The 23,087-nt window shown below is 50.0% G+C and overlaps 1 protein-coding gene across 3 annotated transcripts; it reads right to left on the reverse strand.

Annotated features, from left to right (window-relative positions):
• Positions 1-1,468: 1,468 nt before the first annotated feature.
• On the reverse strand, positions 1,469-22,409 carry LOC147648301 (uncharacterized). 3 transcript variants are annotated; one of them, XM_086867351.1, is made up of 24 exons: positions 21,754-22,409; positions 20,937-20,974; positions 20,374-20,493; positions 19,479-19,582; positions 18,391-18,529; positions 18,052-18,245; positions 16,523-16,650; positions 16,171-16,340; positions 15,295-15,357; positions 14,853-14,975; positions 14,460-14,582; positions 13,740-13,902; positions 11,495-11,558; positions 10,647-10,695; positions 9,239-9,348; positions 8,283-8,400; positions 7,982-8,081; positions 7,352-7,548; positions 6,883-7,017; positions 5,485-5,691; positions 5,146-5,294; positions 4,689-4,792; positions 2,932-3,014; positions 1,469-1,672 (listed from the first exon to the last, which is right to left on the reverse strand). In XM_086867351.1, the coding sequence occupies exons 1-20, from the start codon at positions 22,319-22,321 to the stop codon at positions 5,647-5,649; spliced, it is 2,751 nt and encodes a 916-aa protein (XP_086723477.1). In that variant the 5' UTR covers positions 22,322-22,409; the 3' UTR covers positions 1,469-1,672; positions 2,932-3,014; positions 4,689-4,792; positions 5,146-5,294; positions 5,485-5,646. The 3 variants fall into 3 exon arrangements, with proteins under 3 accessions (XP_086723477.1, XP_086723479.1, XP_086723478.1); XM_086867353.1 differs by lacking the exons at positions 1,469-1,672; positions 2,932-3,014; positions 14,460-14,582 and having other exon boundaries at positions 4,620-4,792; XM_086867352.1 differs by lacking the exons at positions 1,469-1,672; positions 2,932-3,014; positions 4,689-4,792 and having other exon boundaries at positions 5,152-5,291.
• Positions 22,410-23,087: the final 678 nt, after the last annotated feature.

Consider the following 23,087-nt stretch of genomic DNA (forward strand, 5'->3'; position numbering starts at 1 on the left):
GTTCTGGTCCAGATCTAATAAAACAGATCTGGGATGTAATTGCAAGGGGGATGTAATTGCAAGCTCATGTAAGAGCTTGGAAATGCAAATGTTGTGGTCCTTATGGCGAGGCAACTATTGTTGGTGGACCCCTAGGCCCTGGAAGCAAGCTGTATTTTAACCCACCAGTTGATGATGAAAATTGGAAAGGTCCCTTTGCTAATGGGACCTGGGCTCTAAAGGGGCATTGCTGGATTTGTGGCCAATATGCTTACCACAGGCTACCCCCAAACTGGTCAGGGATATGTTATGTGGGTTATATTAGACCATTGTTCTTTCTGCTACACAAGTTCAAGGAAATCAGTTAGGAATCCAAGTATATGATGATCTAATTAGAGAGAAGCGGTCAATTGATACATCCCTGGCTGGAGGGAGCACCCAGAAGTGGGGCAAAGATGAATGGCCACCTGAACGAATCATACAACACTATGGACCAGCTACCTGGAACCCAAATGAATTAATATCAGGTGCCAGAGAACCCATTCATAATTGAAATCAGATAATTAGCTGTCTTTGAAATAATAATCCACCAGACAGCTACAGCTCTTGACCTTCTTGCTGACCAGCCTACTCAGATGAGAAATGCAGTATTTCAACATCAGATGGTATTAGACTATTTATTATCAGAAGAAGGTGGAGTGTGTGGAAAATTTAATGACTCAAACTGCTGTTTGCAAATAGATGACAATGGGCAGGTGGTAAAGCAAATAACAAAAGGAATAAGAAACTTAGCACACGTACTGGTCCAAATTTGGAAAGGATGGGAATGGGACATGTTTTCATGGTTACTTGGTGGCCTATGGGTCAAACAAATGTTTTTTTTTCCTCTTATGTGTTGTAGCAAGTCTAATATTTTTACCATGCATGATCCCTTGCTTAATACAACTCATTCAACATGTGATCAAAGGAATGCAGGGAGTAGCCGTGTCTACTGACCCAGAGATAGCTACAAAAGGGCAGAGAGTGATACCCCTGCAAATAATTGCAAAGCCAAAAAGAACCCAAGAACAAGAAATTAAGTCAATGATAACTGAAGTCTGAAAAGACAATTATTAATAAAAATTAAAAGAGGAGGGATTGAGAGGAATTATAAGTTTGTCTTTACAAATAAGCTGTGGGTCTGCTGATAAGATGCATCTATCAGTGAGAGACAACAGAAACAATGGGATGGATTCACTGAAAGATGAAAGAGGCACTGAAAGAGCACTATGAATTCCACAAAAGTTAAGCATTAAGAAGGGTTTATGCATTGGGGGGTGGGGGGGTGGGGGTGTGTGGCGGGGAAGGTATCCTAGGTATCAGGTGTTCCAGGAAGTCTGTACCTCTCAAGTACCTCAAACTATGGAGAAAGAGAGAAGGGATAAGCGTTCCGGGAATTAGGATAAAAAGGAGGCTGCACCCTTCAAAAATTAGAGACACCCCAGGAAAATGCCTCATGGCCTCTCCCTTTATTCAAACAAAGAGGAAGGACTCCTCTGTCTCCTTTTTGGGCATAAACCTCTGGTGTTTGCGGATTAATTTTCCTAACACTGGTCATCTTCTCTGCTTCATCAATTGCTTCCCTTCAAGTATCCTTCATTTTCATTTGCAAAGCACCTGGAGTGGAGATTTATGTGGTGGGGGCCCTTGTGATCTGTAGAAGGAATAGCAGAAGTACTAACTAAAAGTCATAAAAACAGCAGCAGTAGGGTACCAGCCACACAGCCAATCCATTTCTCTGGAGCATTTGGTCTCCAGTGACTGGTGACAAGGCAGGAGTCTAAAGGCAATCTAGGAAGCCATCTGCTCTGTTCAGTTTGGCCAGACCAGCACACACACCTTGACTGGGCCATTTGCTGGGTGGCAGCCTTCTGCTGCTTGGGAAACAATCCCTGCTTTAGCCTTTACTGCCCAGGGAAGGAAGCTCAGGCAAAGCCCTCCCACTCCCAGCTGCCCTCACAAAATGAATGTCCCAAGTGCTCTCTGGCTGCTTGCAAGCTCAACAATGGCTTCTGTAGGGAGTCCAAAGTGTGTGTGTGACCCCAGAGGGAGGAGGAACATGTGGTACAGCTCATTCTGAAGCACACACACTAGAATACCCTGCTCCATCAGACGAAGAATGCACAGGATGTCCTCAGCAGCTTCAGGCGCCCCCTTAGCAGCCTGCCAGCCAGCCCTCTCCCACAGCTCCAGCCTGGCTCTGCAGGTGCCTTTCTGTGAGACCTCCCTGCTTCTGAGAGACAGCTCTGGCATTCAGTCCTGGTTTACGACTAAATGGATGCAAACCCATGTGGCCCCGTTCTCTCCGCCCGCCAGCCAGTTCGGGAAGAGATTTCTCTGAGAGAGGTGGAAAAAACCTCTTTATTCAACAGGCAAAGCACTACCCAGCCCAAGAATGAACAATATCAAATGACAAAACCTCTCGCCACTCTGAAGAGATGACAAAATTCAGAGGGTCTCTTTCCTGTGGATGTTTGCTCTGTTATCAATCCCTCTGGTGCTGCAAAATGCCGCTGCCCAGACTGGGCTCCCGGTAGTCCATGGGTGCAAGCTCCCGGTGCTCCCCTGAGTCCCCAGCCCAGAGCAGGTTCAATCCGTTTCAAAGAAAAGGGAAAGAAAACAGTCCAGGACGATCTCTCTGTTTTGGCTAGCTGGAAAAGCCAAGGCGACCTGTGCCTTGTTGTCTGTCTGTGCTGTAGTCAAAACCCCATCCCGGGATGTGGGGGGAGCAAGTACAGTCTCTGATAACAGACTCTATGCTTCTTCTCCACTCACTTTTCCTCTTAGATGAAGTTTTAAGGCTACAAAATCTATTTCTGGGCTAGGTGGACAAAAGGGGATACAATTTAACATCACAATCACCGCAGGACTCTTTACTGTTCCACTTCATCCAAATGATACCCCAAAGTTTACCTTCACAGTGTGTTCCATTAATAATGCTGCAGCAGTGGAGCATCATCAAAGGGAAGTTCTTCCTCAAGGTACGAAAACCAGCCCTACAATTTGCCAATGGTATGTTGTTCAGACAATTAGCATCAGGAAGGGAACAGTTCCCAGGGACATAGAATCCATCATTATATGGACGATATTTTAATAGCCACTCTAACTCAAAAAGATTTTTCACTAATTCAGCCAAGCCGTTAATGATAATGCGCAATCCTTAAAAACATTTGGGCTGCAAGTGGCCCCAGGAGAGGTACAGCAGCAACCACCTTGGAAGTACCTTGTGCTCCAAGTTATGGATCAGAATACACAGGCTCAAGTAATTCAATTGTCGACCAAAATGAAGAATTTGAATGATGCCCAAAAACTTCTGGGTCCCATCAACAGGTTCAGAACCTATCTAGGGTTGACTGCTCCACAATTTGCAGTTAGTATTTTGCCTCCTAAAGGATGATCTGACTTCCCCCAGGAAATTAACCCTGGAAGCAACAGCCACTCTGAAATAGTAGAGCAGACCCTCACAAAGAGACAGGTGCACCAGCTTTGCCCAGAAGTGGGTGTCACTGTGTTCATATTCACAGTTGAATTCCATCCTCCTGCAGTTATTGGACAGTGGGGTACTCAGTGGTCTGACCCTTTACATGCTTTAGAATGGATGATCTTAGCCCAGCAGCCTAAAAAGGCAGCCCCTACCATCTTGGAATGAATTGCCCAGAGAATCATGGAATGTCAAAAAAGGTGCTTACAATTGACTGCAAAAGATCCTTCAAAAATCGTGATAGCTGTCAGGCAAGAAGAATTTGCATGGTGTTCTGCCAAGAGCACAGCTTTGCCAAGTGCCTCACAAAATTTCTCAGGGCAAATCAGTGACCGTCTACCGAGTCATACGTTGCTGCAAATGAGTAGGACCACTGCAATATCCCTGAAAGTGCTGAATGCTAGAACAACCCTTTAAAGGTACTACTGTGTTCAGTGATGGCTGGGATTTACATTCATATTATCATGAGAGGACTTGAGTATTTTGTCTCTCGGAGTCAAAAGGCACAATTAGACAAGTTCTTTTCCCCATTCTTTAGGTTTCCCACGCTTCCAAGGTTAAACCAGCCTTAGAGTGAAGCGGCAAAGTTGTAATGTTAAGTTCCTAAACCACCTGCAAGCCACTTGGAGACTTTGTATCGCTGGTAATCCCAATTGACAGCTCCGGGGTGCCACTGTTGCATTGCCAATGATACAATGGGATAGGTCAGTGGCTGAAAGCAGCTAGGCCTGTGGAATTAGCTGGAAGGTCAAAGGGCCGGGTTTGTCACCCTTGTCTCCAAGGGCCCTAGAGACAGGATGACAGATGCTGCTTTTAGATTCAGCAACAAAAAGAGGGGACGTTGGGGATGTTTTGGCTGCCCTGCTCTTCCTTGCCTTAGTCTGGAAATGCAATTGCACTTTCTTCTTCATGCAGAAGTTCCACGGCTGGGCAAAAAGCGGCCAACGGGCCATATTCCAAAGGCAGCGTAGACTGGAGTTGCTAAAGAAAGGAGTCTGTTCCTAGTTGCAAAGCGCACCAGAATAGCCACAGGAGGGACATCTCAGAAAGAATGGGCAATTCCAAAGAAAATGTTGAGCCATATTCCCAGTGAGACAAGGAAAGGAATCTTCCAACTGGCTTGAGGGTTTTAAAGATGTTTTTATTCTGGCTGTGAGCTGGCATTGGAGAAAGTAATCCTGAAGTGTACCTGGTCATCTTCTCTGCTTCCTCGATTGCTTCCCTGCAAGTTTCCTTCATTTTCATTTGCAAAGCACCTGGAGTGGAGATTTATGTGGCGGGGGCCCTTGTGATCTGTAGAAGGAATAGCAGAAGTACTAACTAGAAGTCATAAAAACAGCAGCAGTAGGAAAGCAGCCACACAGCCAATCCATTTCTCTGGAGTATTTGGTCTCCAGTGACTGGTGAAAAGGCAGGAGTCTAAAGGCAATCTAGGAAGCCATCTGCTCTGATCAGCTTGGCCAGACCAGCACACACACATTGACTGGGCCATTTGCTGGGTCACAAGGGCCAGCTAAGAGACAAACACCCCCCCGAGACGATCAGTGTCCAGAGAAGCAGTGCCCATTAGGAGCCCAGAGGAGTCAAATACAACACACAAACTCTCTGTCCACACCCTTTGCCTCTTGATTGGCTCTTCTTCATACCTCTTCTTGGTAGCTTGAATGATGGCAACTTCCTGCTTCATCTCAAGCCGCTATTTCTCCTGCTCCCTCTGCACCTCTGCCAGGAAGTGTTCCCATTGTTCCAGCAGCTGCTGTGCCTGCAAATGCTGTCGTTCCATCTTGTTTGCCTGCTGAAGGGAGGAAAACACTTCCAGATGAAGTCCCAGCCAAGCTCCCCTAAAAAACAGTGCAAGCCGCATGCCTCACACAACCCCCCATCTGCAAAGTGCACATTAGGAATGACTTTGTGCCTTCCAGCAATGCTGTCCTAACCAGAAGTTTAGGAGGGGGATTAGCAGATGGGAAAAAAGGAGATGCCACCTTCCTCTCCTGTTCTGATGGCCGCCTGTTGTTTCCTGGCCCCTCGCCACTCAGGGTGTCTGCCTGTTCTCAGAGGCTCTGTTCTCCAAGTGCTGAAGTGGTCCTTGCCATCTCCTCTGTTTCCTGCATTACTTTGCTGCAGGGATGGCAGCAGTCGGGCTGTCAGAAGAGGCCGAAGAGAGGCTTGGCTAATTTGAGGAATGGATGCTGCCCAAGAAAGAAAGAGAAACAAAAGAAACCAAATTACAAGAGACAAAGGCAAAAGAAACCATTCTTTTCCAAACTGAGCTCCTAACAGGCTCAAGCTGGTTTCCTCTAGCGCCCAGAAATGCACAGACACAAGCAGCAAAGTGCAAATAGACTCAGTTCTCTTCTTGGCTTGCAAGGAGAGAAGTGTGTTCCTTAGCATGCCCTGCCCCACCTGTGCTGGCTGGCATCTTCCACCACAGCAGGGACAGCCGAGGAAGTGGCCTGGTCACCAGCTCCCTGTCTAACACAAAAGCTGGCAGCAAAGCCGCAGCGCTTCTCACTGACTTGACCGGGCCAGGTAGCACATGGGGCTGGCACAAATGCTGCTCAGCTGTCCTTGTTTGCCTGGCAGCAACTTCTAAGAGTGGGGCAGGAGGGACAAGCTGGGTCCCCTCTGAGGCTCACAGTCAGCCTCCCACAGCCCCTGCCTTCCCACAGATCAACCTAGAACCGCTTGGCAGGGACTGCTTTCGTTGTGTTTTCCAAACGCCACTGTGGGCCTCTGTCCCCAGCATTGCGATACTTCAGTTCCTTCGCTAGCAGGTAAACCTGAAAACAGCACCCGAGAGCAAAAGAGGGCCTCAGAAATGACCAGAAGCTGGGAGCTCTCCTCTGAGGAACACCTGTGAGAACTGGGCTTCTTTGGCCTGGAGAAGGACAAGCCCCGAGGAGACAAGTTCAATAATTGAAGGGCCTTTGAAGAAAGATGGGGACACATCTAATTAGCAGGGCCAATTGCAAGAGACAAAGGGGAAAAGGTTTGAAACTAAAAGAGAGTCCGTTCAGATTGGCTCTAAGGAAGAAACTCTTTAGCAGGAGAGTGCTGAAACGCTGGCACAGGTTGCCCAGAGAGCTGGCAGGTGCCCCAGCCCTGGACTCATTCAAGGTCAGCTTGGCTGGGGCTCTGAGCAACCTGATCTACTTGAAGATGTCCTTGCCAGTGGCTGGCAATTTGGACTAGGTGACCTTCAGTGGTCCCTTCCAAGCTCAACCAGTCTTGCATCCTGCTTGGTTTTCATTTGAAAAGCAACCGGAGCGGAGATTACTATGGGGGGGACAACCCATCTGATGCCTTACAGAGTTGGGCCAAGGAGCAAACCCTGTTTGCCAGGGAACAGCTGTTTGGCCTGCAGCCGCTCTGCATTGTACCTTCAGAAGTTCCTTGGCAGAGCCTCGCCTGTCCACATCCATCTGCAGGCAGCAGCCCAGGAATTCACACAAGCCCGGGTGTAGGCTGAGCTCTTCCAGATCTGGTATTCCTTGGGTGCCTATCAGATAGTTAGCCTGAGGAAAAGGGAAACATGAGACTCTACCTAATTTTTTCCTATCCTTAAGTGCCCACCTAGTCCCCATATTTTAAGCTGCAGTCTGCAGTGACAATTTCTTGTCCAGCAGAGGCTTTAAGATGAGCCTTGTCTCCCAAAAGAAGAAAGGGCTCCTCCAGTGCAGCCCCAGCTATTCCAACATCCAGGAGGTGTCACCTTGAAAGTTTATGTGGGTCCCAAGGACACTTTTACAAGTGATCCCTCTTGGAGCCCTTTGAAGCTGTGGGTATGGGATTTTGTCTAATGGAGACAGACCTGAAGGCCACTGGCTTCTGAGCGTATTTGCACCTTACCTTGGAACTGATTTCCCAAATATACGGAGCCTCTCCTTTGGCCATTTCTATTCCCACGATGCCAAGGGACCAGATATCCACTTTGGGGCCGTATGGGTCTCTCCTCACAACTTCGGGTGCCATCCAGCAAGTGGTCCCGACCATCGACCTCCGTTTACTCTGCTCAGGGGTGAGCAGAGCACAAGACCCAAAATCAGCTGTGGAGAAAAGCAAACAAACACTGCTTCAAGTAGGAAACCAAGGCAAAGGGTTCCTCACTCCAAGTCTCAGGATGCAGTGCTGTATTGAGCTGGAAAAGCAGCTGTGCTCTCTTTCCTCAGGGCTGCAGCCAAGCAAATTGGGAATTGTCCGCTTAACAAACCCACCACCATTCACACCGCGGCTTTTCCTCCTTCACCTGAAGGTTTACGTTGAACCTCCCTCCCTCCCTCTGGAAAGGACACACGCTAACCAAAGTTCCTCCTGACGCCTTGCTGCTCTCTAGACCTCTCAGCACCTTGCAGCAGCGCCCCGAGCGTGCAGGAGAGCTCTGTGCACTCTCACCAGCACCACTGCTGGGCACCTGGCAGCCACTCAAAAGCAGCCCCACAGCGGCTGCCCCGAGCGCTGTGCCTGACCAGGAATACCCACCCAACTTGACAGAGCCATCCAGGCCCAGAAGGATGTTTCCACTTTTGATGTCTCTGTGGATGATGTTTTTGGCATGAAGGAAAGCCAGGCCTCTCAGGCACTGGGAGAGAAAGAAGAAACAGGAGACCAAAAGTTAGCCTGATTTGACTTCATCACATGCAAAAAGAAAATGCTCTTTCTTCTCTGAAGCATAAGAACAACGCAGAAAGAAAGCTCTGAACGTGGACCCACTCACTCAGCAGCACTTTCATAGGTCGAGCCTGTCCAAGGCATGCCAAGCACAAGCAGAAGGATTCCTTACCTCCTGACAGACAGTTGCTATGTGTCCTACAGCCATTGTCTTCATGAGGATCACCATAGCTAAGGAGCCTCCATCCATGTACTCCAACACCAGCCACACAGCCTCATTGGCAAGGTAGCTGGAAGATGAAAACAACAGCACAGAGCTGAACGCGCACAGCTCCATTGCCTTTTGGAAGAAAAGCCTAAGGTAGAGTTTTGTTTCCAGGTCACTGCTAAATGAAGACAGAATACAATGAAGACACACTGCACCTAGGCTATCCACTGCTGGCAGCCTGTGCCTTCCAAATGACAAAGGCACATCTGCAGCAAAGGAGATGGCTTAGGTGGCAAGCAGGGAAAAAAGGCATTTTTATGATGGCAAAGATTAATCTGGAAGTGGACACATCCCAGCAGCTACCTCTTCGTCTTCATAAACAAATTGCACCATTATCTCCAGCAAGAAGGAGACACAGTTTTCACAGCTTTTATTCAGGACAGGCAGGTTTGCAGCAATGGGGAAACCCTTTGGAAAAATGTGCATAAAGGACAGTCACCACGGGCAAAAGCAATTTCAAACCTGGAAAGTTATGTATCTCCCAGCCTACTCTTTTGGCCTGCAAGGCAGTGGATAATAGTGCGAACAGCGCAAGGGAAATAATTTCTGTGATGCTTTCTCAGCACTTCTCCTCCAAGCCTTGGGAAAAATCCAGCCCCAAACCAGCAAAAGAACATGCAGCGAGTCAACACACAGGCTGCTGGCACAGTAAGAGAGCCAGGTTTCTGGGGACAATCTTCAAGCTCTTTATGCCAGGAACCATTCATGGGGACAAAATGCAATCTCCTGCCATGCCTTGCCCAGGAGTGGATGGAAGTTAATGGAAAGATCCATTTTCTGCCAGTGAGTAAAGAGCTTTTAAACCTTTGCCTTGCAAGCATGGAAAACAACATTCCTAGAAAAATACCAGGACTGCTTACCTTTCAAGGTAGGTGACAATATTGGGGTTCTTCATTTCCCTCATGACCAGGATTTCTTTCACCATTTCCTCGCAGCCCTGTTGCTGGAGATCGAGTTTCTTTATGGCCACCTACAATGCCGTTGAAAGCCATTAGGAACAGACATTACAAGAGCCTCTTTGTCTGCATGCTCGCAGGCCAGGATGCCTTGCCACCTCGGTAAAAAAGGAATCTCTAAACTATCAACCACAAAGCGCTAACAACCCTCTCTGCACCTGCAGACTGCACTAATGGACTTCGTTGATCACCACTGCTATTATCATTTACACATGTTTCGCAAGCCAAAAGCAACTTTGCTCCCGTGCAAATAAATTGAAACCACTGGAAATACATTAGCATTTCTAGGGGCTTTGACCAGCTTTTCAGAGACTGCTGCCATTCGTGATTGTGCCCCAAAGTAAATACATACCTCGATTACAGAGAAAATGCTGCCCAGAAAAGATCTCCAAGGTGACTCAAAGTCAAGTTACAATCTTAGCACATGCTAACAGCTTCAGTTTGGAGTTTGCATCTCTGAAGAACATTCTTGGACATGGCTTAGATTGTCATTATTTTGTGGGTTTTAAAACAAATAATCTTTTCTGTGGTAGTCTGTGGATACAGCCCAGGTTATAAGTGGGGTTTAGGGCTTTTGGATGCCTTGTAGACCTCCCTCCAAGTGTGGTTCCTGAGCACGGCAGGTGGATAAGGAGGCACCAGGAAGATGGAATTGTATTTGCTGAGAGCCAGAAATGAGAATTCAGGACTTTCAGCCCCAAAGAGCAGTGGGACTCTCCAAGGCACCACCATGTCTGTTCACTAGAAACAGCATCACTATAAAGGAATGTCACCGACGCAGGACCAGCACAAGGTTGTATTATGTAAGGTTCTACATCAACTCCTTCTCATTGATGTGCATGTGTGTGTGTGTGTGTGTGTGTGTGTGTGAACCAGGTGTCCCAGGAGTGCAACACAGTCAGCTGTGCTCCAGACAAGATCTCTCCTTCCTTCGGTCTTGCATTATATTTTCAGACCAAACCACATGATGGAATACAGTGGGAAATCCTATCTATGTCTGAATGCAGGCTTGAGAGGAATTGGGCCAGAATGACAGCTGTTGCCATCAGCTAATCTAGGCATATTTATCCAGTAAGTCCAAGCTAGTGTGTCCTTCTCTGAAGGACAACACTGCTATCCTTGCATTAATTCAGGATGCAAGGCCAAGTCTCAGCAATGTGAAATTTTTAGCCTGCCTCTAGGCTCTAAGCAGGCTACTTGTGTGGGACAGCCTTTGCAGCAAAGACAGGCAGCCCAAAGCTCTGCCATCAGATCACATTGCAAGGAAAAGCACTCCAGAGCAGCAAAATCTGCGAGGGCTCTTGGCACTTACCGCTTGTCCTGTGGCAGCGTCAAAGGCCTTATAAACGGTTCCAAAACCCCTAGAAACAGAAGAGAGCCAAGAACAGAGAAGCCGTTCAGTGCTGAGAAGTGAAAGGCAGCCCAGGCAGGAGCTCTCTGCTGCCCGGAGTGTCTCTAAAACACGGGGCTTTGTCTCCTCTTCAGCCAATAGCACAGCAGCCCAGCCGTCCTCTGCCATGCAGCGTGTCCTAGAGAAAAGCTCAGTCCAACAGGAAGAAAAAAGGGCTACTGCCAATCCCAAATGTACACACTAGGTTATGGATGCAGGGGTTTTCTTGGCCTTTTCCTTCTTGGGTCTGTGTGTGTGACGTTCCTTTCCAGGCAATGAAATACAAAGTCCTGTTGGGCCTCCTTCTCCCCGCTCTCTTTTGATTCCATCTGCCAAACTCGGGCAACACCACACAGCCTTTCTTATTGTCCTGAGCATGGAATATTGCTTTCAGCAAAAGATTGGAAGGAAATGCTACTGAGAGCAGTGAGCTTCAGGTGGGAAGCTGCTCTCTCAGGTTCTTCTTCCTTCATCAGTGTGGCCGTATGACTTGGAATCATACAAAACCATGTCTCCTAGGAAAAGAAGCTAACTGGTGCCACACGCTTGAGGGACAGGAGGGCTTCCAGGCCCTGCTTCTTGCGGCAGGCAAGACATTGTCAGCATGCAGTTACCTTTGATGATGCCCTGTGATCAGGACTGAGACCGGGACAATCTAAAGCCGGGGTGTGAAAAAGCTTGCAGCTTGCCTGATTGATATTTCCACTTGATATTGCACCAGCAAAAGAGCTGGCCCATGCTTCTGCAGAAGTAAGATTGGCTGCACTCACCCACTGCCAATAAATTTCCATCCAGTGTATTTCTGTTTTGGATCTGCCACGCTCACAACACTCCCTGAAAGAAACAAAATGCAAGAAGCAAACTTCAAAACAGAGATACCGACTTCCTGCACATCTGAAACTCAGCTCCACTCTCTGGGGCTCGGGGCAATTGATGGTTGCTTGGCTAACCATAACATCAACAAGAACAACAACAACAGCAGCTCTGTAGCAAGACAGGCAGCTCTGCAGCACACATGGCCTGCACAGGGTCTGATTCTCCACGCTCCTTTGAAGGGTTACCTTGAAAGGAAATTAAGGCCACGGAGAAACCCTCAGAGCAGACAGAGATCAGAAAAGAACAGACACCAAGGCAAGTGGTTGTCATTTACAAAGGGGAAGGTGACGTGAAAAACCACGAGCCTTCATTTCCTTGGGAATACAGACTCTCTTGTGAGATTCAACAAAAGCTTTCCAACCTGAGAGATTAAACGCAGCCTTGGATCTGGGAGGAATTTTTATCCGCAGCTGCTTTTTGCAGAGCAGAAAGAATATTGCAAAGTGAATTCCAGCGGAGGAGGGGACTTTCTCTACCTCTCAGCAGTTTGCCTAAAGAATGCCTTGCCACTTGTAGAGAACAGCAGCTGATGTTCTCTACAACCAAGAACAATTGCTGTTAGAATTAGGGCCCTCTTCATGGATGAGCAGGCTAAGTTCTGAAGACAATTTTTCCCATTCTCCATTTTCTGAGGAATTACAACTGCTTGTCTTCAGCCTGGGGAGCAGCAGTCGCTTGCACTGGACTCGACCTCTTGAAGACCCCCCACGTGTCCCATCTTCCCAAATGGGCACAGCCGAGACGGGTAACAAGGACAGCGCCGCTCCTCGGGCGCTGCCGTGGCACAGACAGCTGCCCAAGTGAGATGCTGATCCTTTCATGAGTCCAGGCAAAGCTGCAGCAATGGGGAGGCAGCTGAAGTCTCACAGCTCAGGAAGGCTCCAGCCTCTGCAGTCACACCAGCCATCAGTGGCAGGGCAGACATGACAAAAAGCTTGGCAGAGCCAACAAGTGGCCACTGACAACCATTGAGAAGAGGCCAGAGCCAGACCGAGCCCTGTTACAAGCTGTTGACCCCACTCAAGACAGACCACGAGTGTCATTGAGTTCAGACCCACGGGGGAGTAGATCAATGCCCCTTTTGTCCCAGAAGTTGATGGCAGACACTGAGGAAACTGAGCTCTGTTCTGTAGCCGACCAGTTATTCTCTGACAGCCCTGCCCTGGCAGCTGTAATGTGCAAGAAGCAACTTGGTTGTACTGCAGACTCACCAAGGCCTTGCTGTGCTTTCCTAGAGTACGATCTGTGCAGGGATCAAGGCCAGGCCTTTGGCTTTTCAAGAGTATTTACCAGCTGGGCATTAGCTGTGACAAAGTGGCACCGTGGTACCAGAGGAACATGCAGCAGAGGGGCTGCAGGCTTCCTCCTGAGAACTGCCTGCAGGGCAGTTTTATCTCAGTGCGCCACATAGATGTGTCTCTCTAATGCATCGTCCCAAGCAAACAGCTAAAATATCAAAGAGGGATTGTAAAAAAAGTATCCTGTTTCTCTTCTTTTGCTGCACTTTGGAAACAGCACTTTCTCTCTGATTCCTAGGGATTTATCTAAGAACAGAATATTTTAACTTTTGAGGCCTACTAAAAGACCTCTTCCACTCTTATTGGTGCTGTTACCTGATGTTCTTTCCAAGGAGGCTGGGCCAAGCAGAATGTAGAATTCTTACCCAAACAAACTGAAGAAGGAATGGTAGAAGTACTAGCAGTCATAAAAACAGCAGCAGTAGGAAAGCAGCCACACAGCCAATCCATTTCTCTGGAGTATTTGGTCTCCAGAGACTGGTGACAAGGCAGGAGTCTAAAGGCAATCTAGGAAGCCATCTGCTCTGATCAGCTTAACCAGACCAGCACACACACCTTGACTGGGCCATTTGCTGGGTGGCAGCCTTCTGCTGCTCGGGAAACAATCCCTGCTTTTGCCTTTACTGCCCAGGGAAGGAAGCTCAGGCAAAGTCCTCCCACTCCCAGCTGCCCTGAAAAGCAAAAGCAGTGCCCCAAAGTTCTCCCTGCCTGCTTCCAAGCACCACTATGGCTTCTGTAGGGGGTCCAAAATGTCTGTCTGACACCCGAGGGAGGAGGAACATGCTGAGGCACACACTCATCAATACACTGCTCATTCGGACAAAGAATGCACAGGACGTACTCAGCTGCTCCAAGCCCTGGTTCTCTCCGTCCTGGCACAGCTGCTCTGGCTCCTGGCCTGAACAGGGCAGACTGCTCACTCTCGGCTCTTCAGGCTGTGGAGAGGAGGCTTCTTCGGAGGATGCTGCTGCAGATGCATCTCCAATGGCAGAGCCCACGTCCATCTGGGACAAGAAATGTCTTGGTGTCAGAAAGGTGAGTGGCAGAGATGCCCCCGACAGCACACTTTAAAGGCCAGCCCTTAGGAACAACACTTGGGTTAGGCTGCAAGCTGAGCTGTCAATTCTTCCAGCCCAAGTCAAACCCCCGTAAGCAGCCAGAGACGACAGCTTGTCACAGCCAGCCCTAGTAGAGACAGTGAAAGGGAAAGAACAGCTTTCCATTTCAGCCTGTCCTGTGGACTGCATTCACCATGGACAGGGACAAGCTGTTCAGAATCTGTGTGGGTCACCATGTTGAAACCTCTCACAAAACCAAGCGAGCACTAGGGGGCCAGCAGCAATACATTCAGAGGATTGCTGAGGGCCAAAGCACTAGCCCTGCTGCCCAGGCATTCAGTGGCCCAGGAAGTGTCCTTCTGAGCAGCTGCCATGGAGACCAGAGAGCACGGCAGCCAGAGGCATGGCCCCCATCCCGCCATGCTGCTCCGCAGGGGCGAGGTGACAAGAGGAGAGACCTCTTGTTGCATGACTGCAGTGCTGCCTACTGCTCTTTCACTCACCGGCTTTTGTTCTGCCAGCCTGTACTGCAGCATCTTCTGTATCCTTTCCATTTCTTCTTTGTGCCTCTCTTCCACTGCCTTCATCTTCCTCTGAGCTACCCGCAGCTCTGCCTGCAGCTTGTTCTTGATATGTTGTCAAGAAAATTCTTACTAGCACTTGCCATCTCGCTCACCTTTCTCATTTCCCAGTCTCAAAAGCTCTTCACTTCAGCCACTTTTTTCTGCTGCTCTACCCAGCTCTAAGCCTTCCGTCCTAATTCTTCTTCCTGGTGCTCAGCCCTGGAGCCTGCCAGGCTCCCTGCTTGCACTAGTCCTTGCCTCCCCTTTCCTGATATCTACCGTTCATGCCCCTGCTACTGCCCTTCCCTCTGCTACCTGGCTTGTCAGGCTCACCTGCCCATTCTCTCGCTCCTCCTTCAGCTCCTGCCTCAGCTGCTCTACCTGCCGCTGCCTTTGGTTTAGCTCTCGCTGCAGGAGGCACACCTTGTCTAAATGAGCAGCCTTCTGGCGCTGGAGCTGCACAGAAACAAAGAGAAGACGCCTTCAAACTTCCCACCCACCAGCTGTGTGGCAACCAAGACTCATGTGCTCACGCTTTCCAAAAGCAATTTGCTCTCCTTCTCCTGTTTACCAAGGGCCAGCTAAGACACAATCCCACCCACACACACAGTGTCTGGAGAAGCAGTGCCCATAAGGAGCCCCAGAAGCGTCCAAACACCCTCGGCATTCTATTTGCATCTTGACCGGCCCTGGTTCCCATCTTTTCTTGTTCAGGTTGCATTACGGCAATCTCCTGCTTCATCTCAAGCACCCTTTTCTCCTGCTCCCTCTGTACCTCTGCCAGGAAGTGTTCCCGCTGCTCCAGCACCTTCAAACGCTGTTGTTTCAGCCGTCTTTCCTGATGAGAGGAATAGACACTTCCAGATGAAGTCCCAGCCATGCTCCCCAAAGAAAACAATGGAAGCTTCATCCCTCCCACAGCCCCCTGCTGCTGAGTGCACAGTAGTGGCTCTGTGCCCTCCAGCACTTCTGTCCTGACAAGAAACTTTGGAGGAGTGTCAGCAGCTGGAAGGAAAGGGGATGCCACCTTCCTTCCCCGCTCTGATGGCTGCCTGTTTCCTCAGGCCCCTCTCTCCTCAGGATTTCTGCCTGTTCTCAGAGGCTCTCTTCTCAAAGTCCTCTACCCTTTGATAAAGGAAAAGCTGCAGGTGGACTGCAGGATGAGGAGGAGGCCAGCACCCCAAAGCCAGAGTCACAAGACAGGCCACCAGCTGAAATACCAGCAACAGGGGGCCTGTTGCGTATGCTTCAAGCCCAAAGGGAAGAGCTCTGTCCACCGTGCAAGGACAGAAAGCAAGGAAGGCAGTTGCTGGGACTGCAGGTGGCAGCAAGGTCAGCAGACTGCTACACGGTACCAGGGCGTCAGCAAGGTCCTGCCCCTTCGCTGCCGTGCTTTGTGTGCGACCACCCAGCCTCCAGGGGAGCGTGGCTCATGGCCTCCCTGAAACCGTGGCTGTGTTCAGTGCCCCAGCACCCTCCTCTGGGCATTCACAGCCCTTCAAGTCTGAGCCCTTGAAGCCCTCTGCTGCCTGGCCCAGCAACGTCAGGCCTGCAGCAGAGGCTTGCGGCCATGTCCCATTCTCAGGCTGCTATTCTGCTAAGCCAGCCCACCAAGCTTGCCTGAAAAGTTCAGGTGTGTATTGCTTCCTACCTGTTTTTGCAGGAGCTTCCTTTTCTCCTCCTCCTGAGCAGATTGCCAGAGTCTCAGAGCCTTGCTGAACTGCTCTTCTGCCAAGCGGAGCTGTTGGGCCATTTCTTCACATTGCTGCTTGCTGAAAGATCTTACAGCTTGCAGCTCACAACGAAGGCCCCTGACATCCTCTGCAAACACGACAAACAACAACAGTCAAAGACTCTGCTGAACATCACCTCTTTCAGATTCAGGCAAGGAGGGACCTGCCCCCAGCCCCTTCACTCCTCGGAAGCCCTGCTGACAGAGCTGCCTTGGGAGCAACTGCACTAGGCAGGGCCATCACCAGAAACAAAGCGCACGAGGCTCTCACCAAGTATCAGCTCCTTGGCCTGCATGGCTGTGCCTACTTGGCCTTCCAGACGGCTCCTGGTGATCTCCAGCTCCGACACCTGCTGCAGAGCCTCCAACAGGCTGCATTGCAAGGTCTCCTTCTCTGTCCTACAAGTTGTGAAGATGAGGACAAATTGTTCGTGGCACACATGGGCAGTTTTTCCAGTAAGTGCCTTAAGATCCCTTTACCTGAGTATGGAAAACAGCTGGCATGGAAATGCAGATAGAGCAAGACTATTTCTACCACTTCAAATAGCAAAGCAGACCCTTCCAGGAGATTGGCCAGCCTTTCCCCATGACCTAGTCCAGCACAGAAAGCCCAGCTGAGCTTGATCTCAGCAGCCAAAGCTCAAATTGCTCTTCCCTCACATATCCCACACGGGTGGCTGTGCCCACAAAATCTCTAGCAGCAAGCAAAAGGCCAGCCTCTGCTCACAGCCCTGAGCTCATCTGCAATTCCAAGTCACTCTGCAGGGGGACAGAGCACTGTGCTCTCCTGGCTGTTTCATCCATGCTTTATGCCATTCACGGTGTACGTAAGAGATACTTAATTTTCCACACCCTCTCTAAGTTCAAGGCACTAAAGGAATGCACCGAACCATACATGAGAGCTGCAGCTTCTAGCAGCACCAAGAGCAGAGAGAAACCAGAACTAGGCTTTCATCTGAAAATGAACTCTCTGGCAGGAGGGGCATGTATCCTGCCATTTAAATTACTGGAATATCATGAATAACAACAACTGCTACCTTTAGTTTTGACTAAAAAAGTCTGCACTGCCCAAAATGTTTTGGCACTCTTTGAAAAGAAGAGAGACCAGCCAGAGAACCTTGACAGGTTCCAGAGCTGAATGGACAAGTGAGCAAGAATCAGTGCTCAGCAAGAATCCTCAGGGACTGTCAAGAACGCACACAAGAAGACCTTTCTTTCCCTGCTGCTGCTGCTTCTGCTGCTGCTGCTGCTGCTGCTGCTTGCAAGCAACTCTAGGTCCTGCACCATACCTCCTCACAAGAGTTAGCTCAGAAGGGCCTCAAGATTTTCAGCATGAATGTCCAGCATCACCCCAAGTGCCACATCCCTACTCACAACATTCACACGTAGGAGCCTTGAATTCTGAAAATGTCATGTCAAACTGCTGGGCAAGGAAATAGTGATGTTCAGATGCACTGACGGAGAAACCAAAAGCAGAGGGAAACGTCCGGTTCCAGCAGACATCTGCACTGTTTCCCTGGTACTAAATGCAGTACCAAGTTGGCTTGCTTTGCACTTGTCACAGGAATGTGCAAAGGATCCCAAGCGGGTGTTCAAAAAGAGCTGTGAGAGCTTGAGCTGGCAGAGAAAGAACATTCAGGCCACAGTATGCTTTTCTTTTTTCTCATGTCTCTTTGCTTCTCTGTCCGAGAACCATCTGGAGAGCACGCAGGAGCCAATAAATCCTAACATAACGCTCAGCACCTTGGTCACTCCAGACCTTCAACAATGGCTCACCCCGGGTCTCATCCCTGCCTTTACCTGGCCTCTGCCAGCTGCTCCAAAAGGCCTCGTAGGTCCCGCTCTGTGGCTGCCAGTCGGGCTTGCAGGGCAGCGTTCTCTTCCGCCAGCACTGCCTTCTCTTTGCACACCTGGGACAGCGTGTGCCCTTGGCGAGAGAACTCCTGGAGCAGCTTCTCCAGAGTCCTGTGTGCTGGCCGCTGCGAGCGGCAAACCTGGAAGCAGAGGGGCACCATTTTTCAGGACGAACAACAACACAGTCTCAGTCTTAGCTTGCTGCCAGAAGCAACATTCGGGGAAGACTTGCTAAGGGCAGCTCCCTCTCCCACAGGTGCTGCCTAGCAACAAGGTGAGTGCTACCTTTGTCACTGCCAGAGGAACTTCCTCCTTCAGCAGAGATCTCTGAGGCTGTGATTCCTCTGCTGTCTCAGGTGCCGCTTCAAACGCCCTGTCTGGTGAGGAGTGGCGCTTTCCCTCAAATGCAGCCAACTCCTTCCATCTATGACAGGGGGACAGACCAACAAGCCTTTAATAGCAACAGTCTCCTTGCAAAACCTCAAATCCACACCATGTCCCAAGGAAGGCAGTCTCAGGGACTTCCTACAGCCCTCTAGGTCCACCTCTGGACAATGCTGGAATGACCCCACTAGACCAAGCATCACTCTTTGTCATTCCTGCCGGTGAAAGAGTCACCAGTGAGGAAGCAAAGAAGCTTCCAGAAACTACAAAACATTTCCAGAAAGCTCCACTTCAATCAGCTTCACAGCTTCCTGCCCGCTAGGTCTTACGCTCCTCTCTATCTGGTCCAGTGGATGCCAGACTTGCAAAAGTTCTTCTTTGCCTAAGACAGGCTTGGGAAATGCAGATGAGTACTGCCACAATTACTCTTGCTTTCACTAGTGCAAGAAGGAAAGAGCCTGCAAGCTATAGCTTGGGGAGGAGATGGGTATGAAGTTCCAAGCCAAGAACCAAAGGATCCCGGGATGCTTACAGCTTGCAGGGACTCCAGGAAGCTTGCAGCCCAGTCTGCAGGTCCAAGCACCTGGGGTCAGCTATGGCATGTGGACAGGCTGCTCAAGGCTCTATCCAGCAGCTGGGCTTCCAAATTTCCAGAGGTGGAATGTGCACCCTCAGCTCTCTGAGGTGCTTCTTCTGCTACATGATAGGCTTTATGGTTCAATGCTTGTCCCTAGGCCCAGCCTGAAGCTCCCTTGCTTCTGCTCTGGTCCAGTTTGGAATGCTTTTTGTCAAGGTAGGAGGAGGGAGTCCCAGGAGGCAGCTATGCTGTAGGTCGGTCGGCAGCCAGACCTGCCCACGGGCTGCCTTTCCCTGACTATGCTGGGCAAGTTCAACAGCGAGAAAGCCAAATTCATTCTTTGACCCTGGGCTTCCTAAAGGCCAGCAAGGCCCAGCCCTGCTCGGAGAAAGCAAGAAAGCTTAGCACACACCTGAACTCCAGGGCTCTTGGTGCTCTATCCATCCTCTGCTGCCGCTCTGCGTTTCCTGCCCGGCCCAAGGAGTCCTGACTGGCAGGAAGCTCTGGTCTTGGGGCCTGCAAGGGATGGGCAGGGCAAAAGCACAAACAAGAAAGCAATAAGGAGCAGGCAAGTTGTCTCCTGAGAGCTGGGAGAAGCAGCAAGCGCAGATGCAGCTCACCTGAAGGCAAAAGCTGTTGTGTGGGGCTGTTGGTGGGAGTAAGTACATAACCCTTGAGTTGCTATGGAAGTGTCTGAATAGGTGCAAGGAACAGTTCCCTGCTCCGTTCTGATCAACTGGCTTCCCCTCAGGATCTCAAGCATTAGGAAGCAGCCAACAGGAACTGTGTTGCAGCCTTTCAGAGATGGGGCTTGTCTCTGCCATGCAGAGCTGCTCAGGATTCTTCTCAGCAAACTTGGGTCATGTCAAAGTACAGGGTGCAGTCAAAGCGGTGACTGTAGCTACTTCGACAGTGCATGCAGAGGGGCAGGTCCCTGCAGGACACAGTAGGTCCTGTGTACCCCACAAGGCTGTGAGCTGTGCCTTGGGACCGCTCTCTCTGCTGACAGCAGGGAGCCTGCACACACACTGGGCACAAAGGGGCTCACTTTGCCACCAGTAGCACTCAAGGACAGCATGCTACCGCTCATCTGACACCAAGGGAAGTTCACAGTCAGAACGATGTCGGCATGTGAAAGTTCAGACGCCAATTCCCAGGTGTCAGTGGCTGGGCTGAAGAGCCAGGTCGTGGCAGGACTCCAGGCCTCAGCATCTTTAGCCACAAAGGGCCAGCGCTGCCTGATCAGGAACTTGCAGCCCTGCACTGCACCAAAGCTTTGCACTGGAGCAACCAAAGCTAGCACTTACTGGTTCAGGATGCTCAGGCCCTGGACTGACAACACAGGCGGGATTGTTATCCTTTGCCTCCCCTTCAGCCTCTGGAGGCACAGGGCGAGCCACAGGAGGTTCTGCTGCTGGTGTGCTGCTCTGCAGACAGACAGGGGTGTGAGGGACAGGCAGTGAGCTGTCATTGAGAGCCTTGTTTCTCCTGAGCTCCATCCCCAGCTGTCCTGAGGAGACGTCATGAATTTGGATAGAAGTGGCATCCTCAGCCACTAGAACTCATTTCAAGTGGGCTGATGAGACTAATGTTTGGCCAGGACTGCATATGCTTCTGATATAAGGGAGATATTTTAGCCTGGCTACAATTGGTGTGCAGCCTCCTGTCTGAAATTTGACTTTCATGAGTAAAAACTTCTTCAATGGAAAAGGAGGAAACTGATGGAATCCTCTTGGTAGTGCTCATTCAAACGCTGATGTGGACTTTCTTTTGGCCTGCCAGGCTGGCACTCGAGTGCACCAGGCCAAGCCCACAGCTTGCTCCACAATTCTTGGAAACCAGGAATGTCAAGGGTGTCCTTCTCACTCACCAAACCATGGACTTGATTCCTTCCACGTTTGAGACAACCTGCCAGAGACAAGGGAAAATGAACCAGGTGCTGGTGGAAAACTGTCTGTGCTGGGCTACCCCACGGAAAAAGGTCCCCCAAGCAGAAAGCATTTTCCTTTCACAACCTCCCTCCCTAAAGCAGCCCTTCTTTAGCTCAGCAAGCAAGGCTACAGGGCACTACCCTAGGCTGTGCCTACCTGAGTTGGCTTTGCCACTAAGGAACTAGAAACTTGGCTGCAAAATGCAAATGGTTCCTTAGCAGTCCGTGTCTACATTGTAGCCCGCTGTTCACCCTACAGCTAAAGCAGCCTTTTCCTCCTCTCCTCCCTGGACTTTTATTTTTTAAACTTTGTGCAGTACTTCCCATGCAATTGTTGTAAACCATTGCCCAGAAAACTTCCCTAAAGCCCTCTTAGAGCTTGCAGTTCCCTTCGGATAGAGTACAGGCCCAGCTCTGGGCTTCAGGAGCACACACAGACTGCTCGGCACTTTCCCCTTCAGCGCAAAGCCAATCGCTACTGTAGCACACAGAGAGGCTCAAGTTAGACAGGCACATTCTTTAAGGACAGAAGGCAGAGAAAAGCTGCTTTCCCTCAGCTCTGGAGAGAACCACACAGTTTTTAGAATCATGCCTACAAAGCTCTCCCAGTCTGCGTTTTGGAAGTTGTCCACACCCTTCTGGCCAAGAGACATCCCCTTTCTAGCTGAAGCTGTTGGCAAGAGCTTTACCAAACTTACGGCATTTTTACGGCACTTTTGTTCCAGTGTGCTGCCCCAAGGAAAAAGCCTCTACTTACGTCTCAGGCCTTTGAACATTTTGCAGGATGACACTGACGCAAAAGCCCTGCCGACAGCACTGCGGAATTGCTCCATTGTTTCAGCAGGGCTGCTCGAGTCCGCAGGCCGGAAAACAGAAATGAAAAAAATCCCACTTGCACAGATTGTGCAAGGAAAAGAGAAAAAAAAAGGCACGCGCAGCAATCCGCTGACTGTACAAGAAGAAAAGAAAAACCAAAAGACACCTGCACAAGTCTGCAGTTCGTAGAACGAAAAAAGAAAAAGCAAAGACACCTGTACGTGTCTGCAAACCCTACAACCGTAGGGGAAAACAAAAGGATGCCTACACGAGTCCACAGACTCGTACAACGGCAGGCAAAAGAAAAAGATTCCCTTTCCAGGGCACAGAGTGTTGCCTGAGAACTCCTCAACACAGGGTCCTCCTGCAACGAGCACGCCAAGAGCCGCTCTGGACGCTGACGCTGTGCGTGCACCAGGGCAACCTCCCCCTGACCACGCTGTGACGTGGCAGCCCTCCGCTGACATCACAATAGCAGCCGCTCTAGGTGGGTCTGTGAATTTATGCATAGTAACAGAACCTTCTCTGCAGCTAATGCAAAAGAAAGCCCAGAAAGTTCTCGTCTGTCCCAAAGCAGCACAAACCCTCCTTGCAGTCCAGAACCCATAGCTCAAAGGATCCAAGAGTAACACTAAACAGGCCCCAAGCACATGTACCCTCTCCTTTGGCCACCAGTGCTTCTGACTAAAACAAGTAACACTTGCTTCATTTCTATGGGTGCAATCACGCTTTGGTAATATCCCGGAGAGTCCCCTTAATTGAAATGCTTGTCATGCCTGCCCATTTACTGCATGGCTAACATCGACCAGCACACTGTAGGCTTGCTGAAGGAACAAGGATAGCATAGTGGGGAAACAGTGCCAAGTAACAAACTAGCCAGAGGTGTTTGCATGACACTGGAGCAGCATTTGTGTTGTCAGTATGGCAGGGACAGTATGGCAGTGCCCATGTCCTGTGCGTGGCAGGGGATGCCCTTGGAGCAGCCCTCACAGTGTGGGTGCACCCACGGGTGCATTTCCACTCCCACCGGCTCCCAGGTCAGCCCTTCACTTGACAAAGAGCTCTGTCCAGCACGGAGCTTTGCAAAAAGCCACTGCCTTTGGCTTGTGGGAAACCTGCGAGGTCAGATTCCTCCATGGATGTGGCTTGGAAATCTCTCTCCTGCCTGTTATAAATCACGCAATTCTCTGGTTGGTTAAGAAAGTAAAAGTTCTAATGATGTTTGCTTGTTGTGTGTGATTGTACGGCTGTACAGAAACATGTGCTGGCCGCTTT

Source organism: Cyanistes caeruleus, chromosome Z (assembly GCF_971803275.1).
Source record: "Cyanistes caeruleus chromosome Z, bCyaCae1.hap1.1, whole genome shotgun sequence".
NCBI lineage: Eukaryota > Metazoa > Chordata > Aves > Passeriformes > Paridae > Cyanistes > Cyanistes caeruleus.

What these genes read in the sequence shown, in the direction of transcription:
- LOC147648301 (XM_086867351.1), bottom strand. Translation starts at nt 22,321, where the DNA reads ATGCATAAATTCACAGACCCACCTAGAGCGGCTGCTATTGTGATGTCA. An exon ending in CCAAGAGCCCTGGAGTTCAG is followed by an intron (nt 18,530 to 19,478) that starts GTGTGTGCTAAG and finishes CCCCTGTCATAG; the next exon opens with ATGGAAGGAGTTGGCTGCAT. An exon ending in GGATGGCTCTGTCAAGTTGG is followed by an intron (nt 7,549 to 7,981) that starts GTGGGTATTCCT and finishes TTTTCTCCACAG; the next exon opens with CTGATTTTGGGTCTTGTGCT.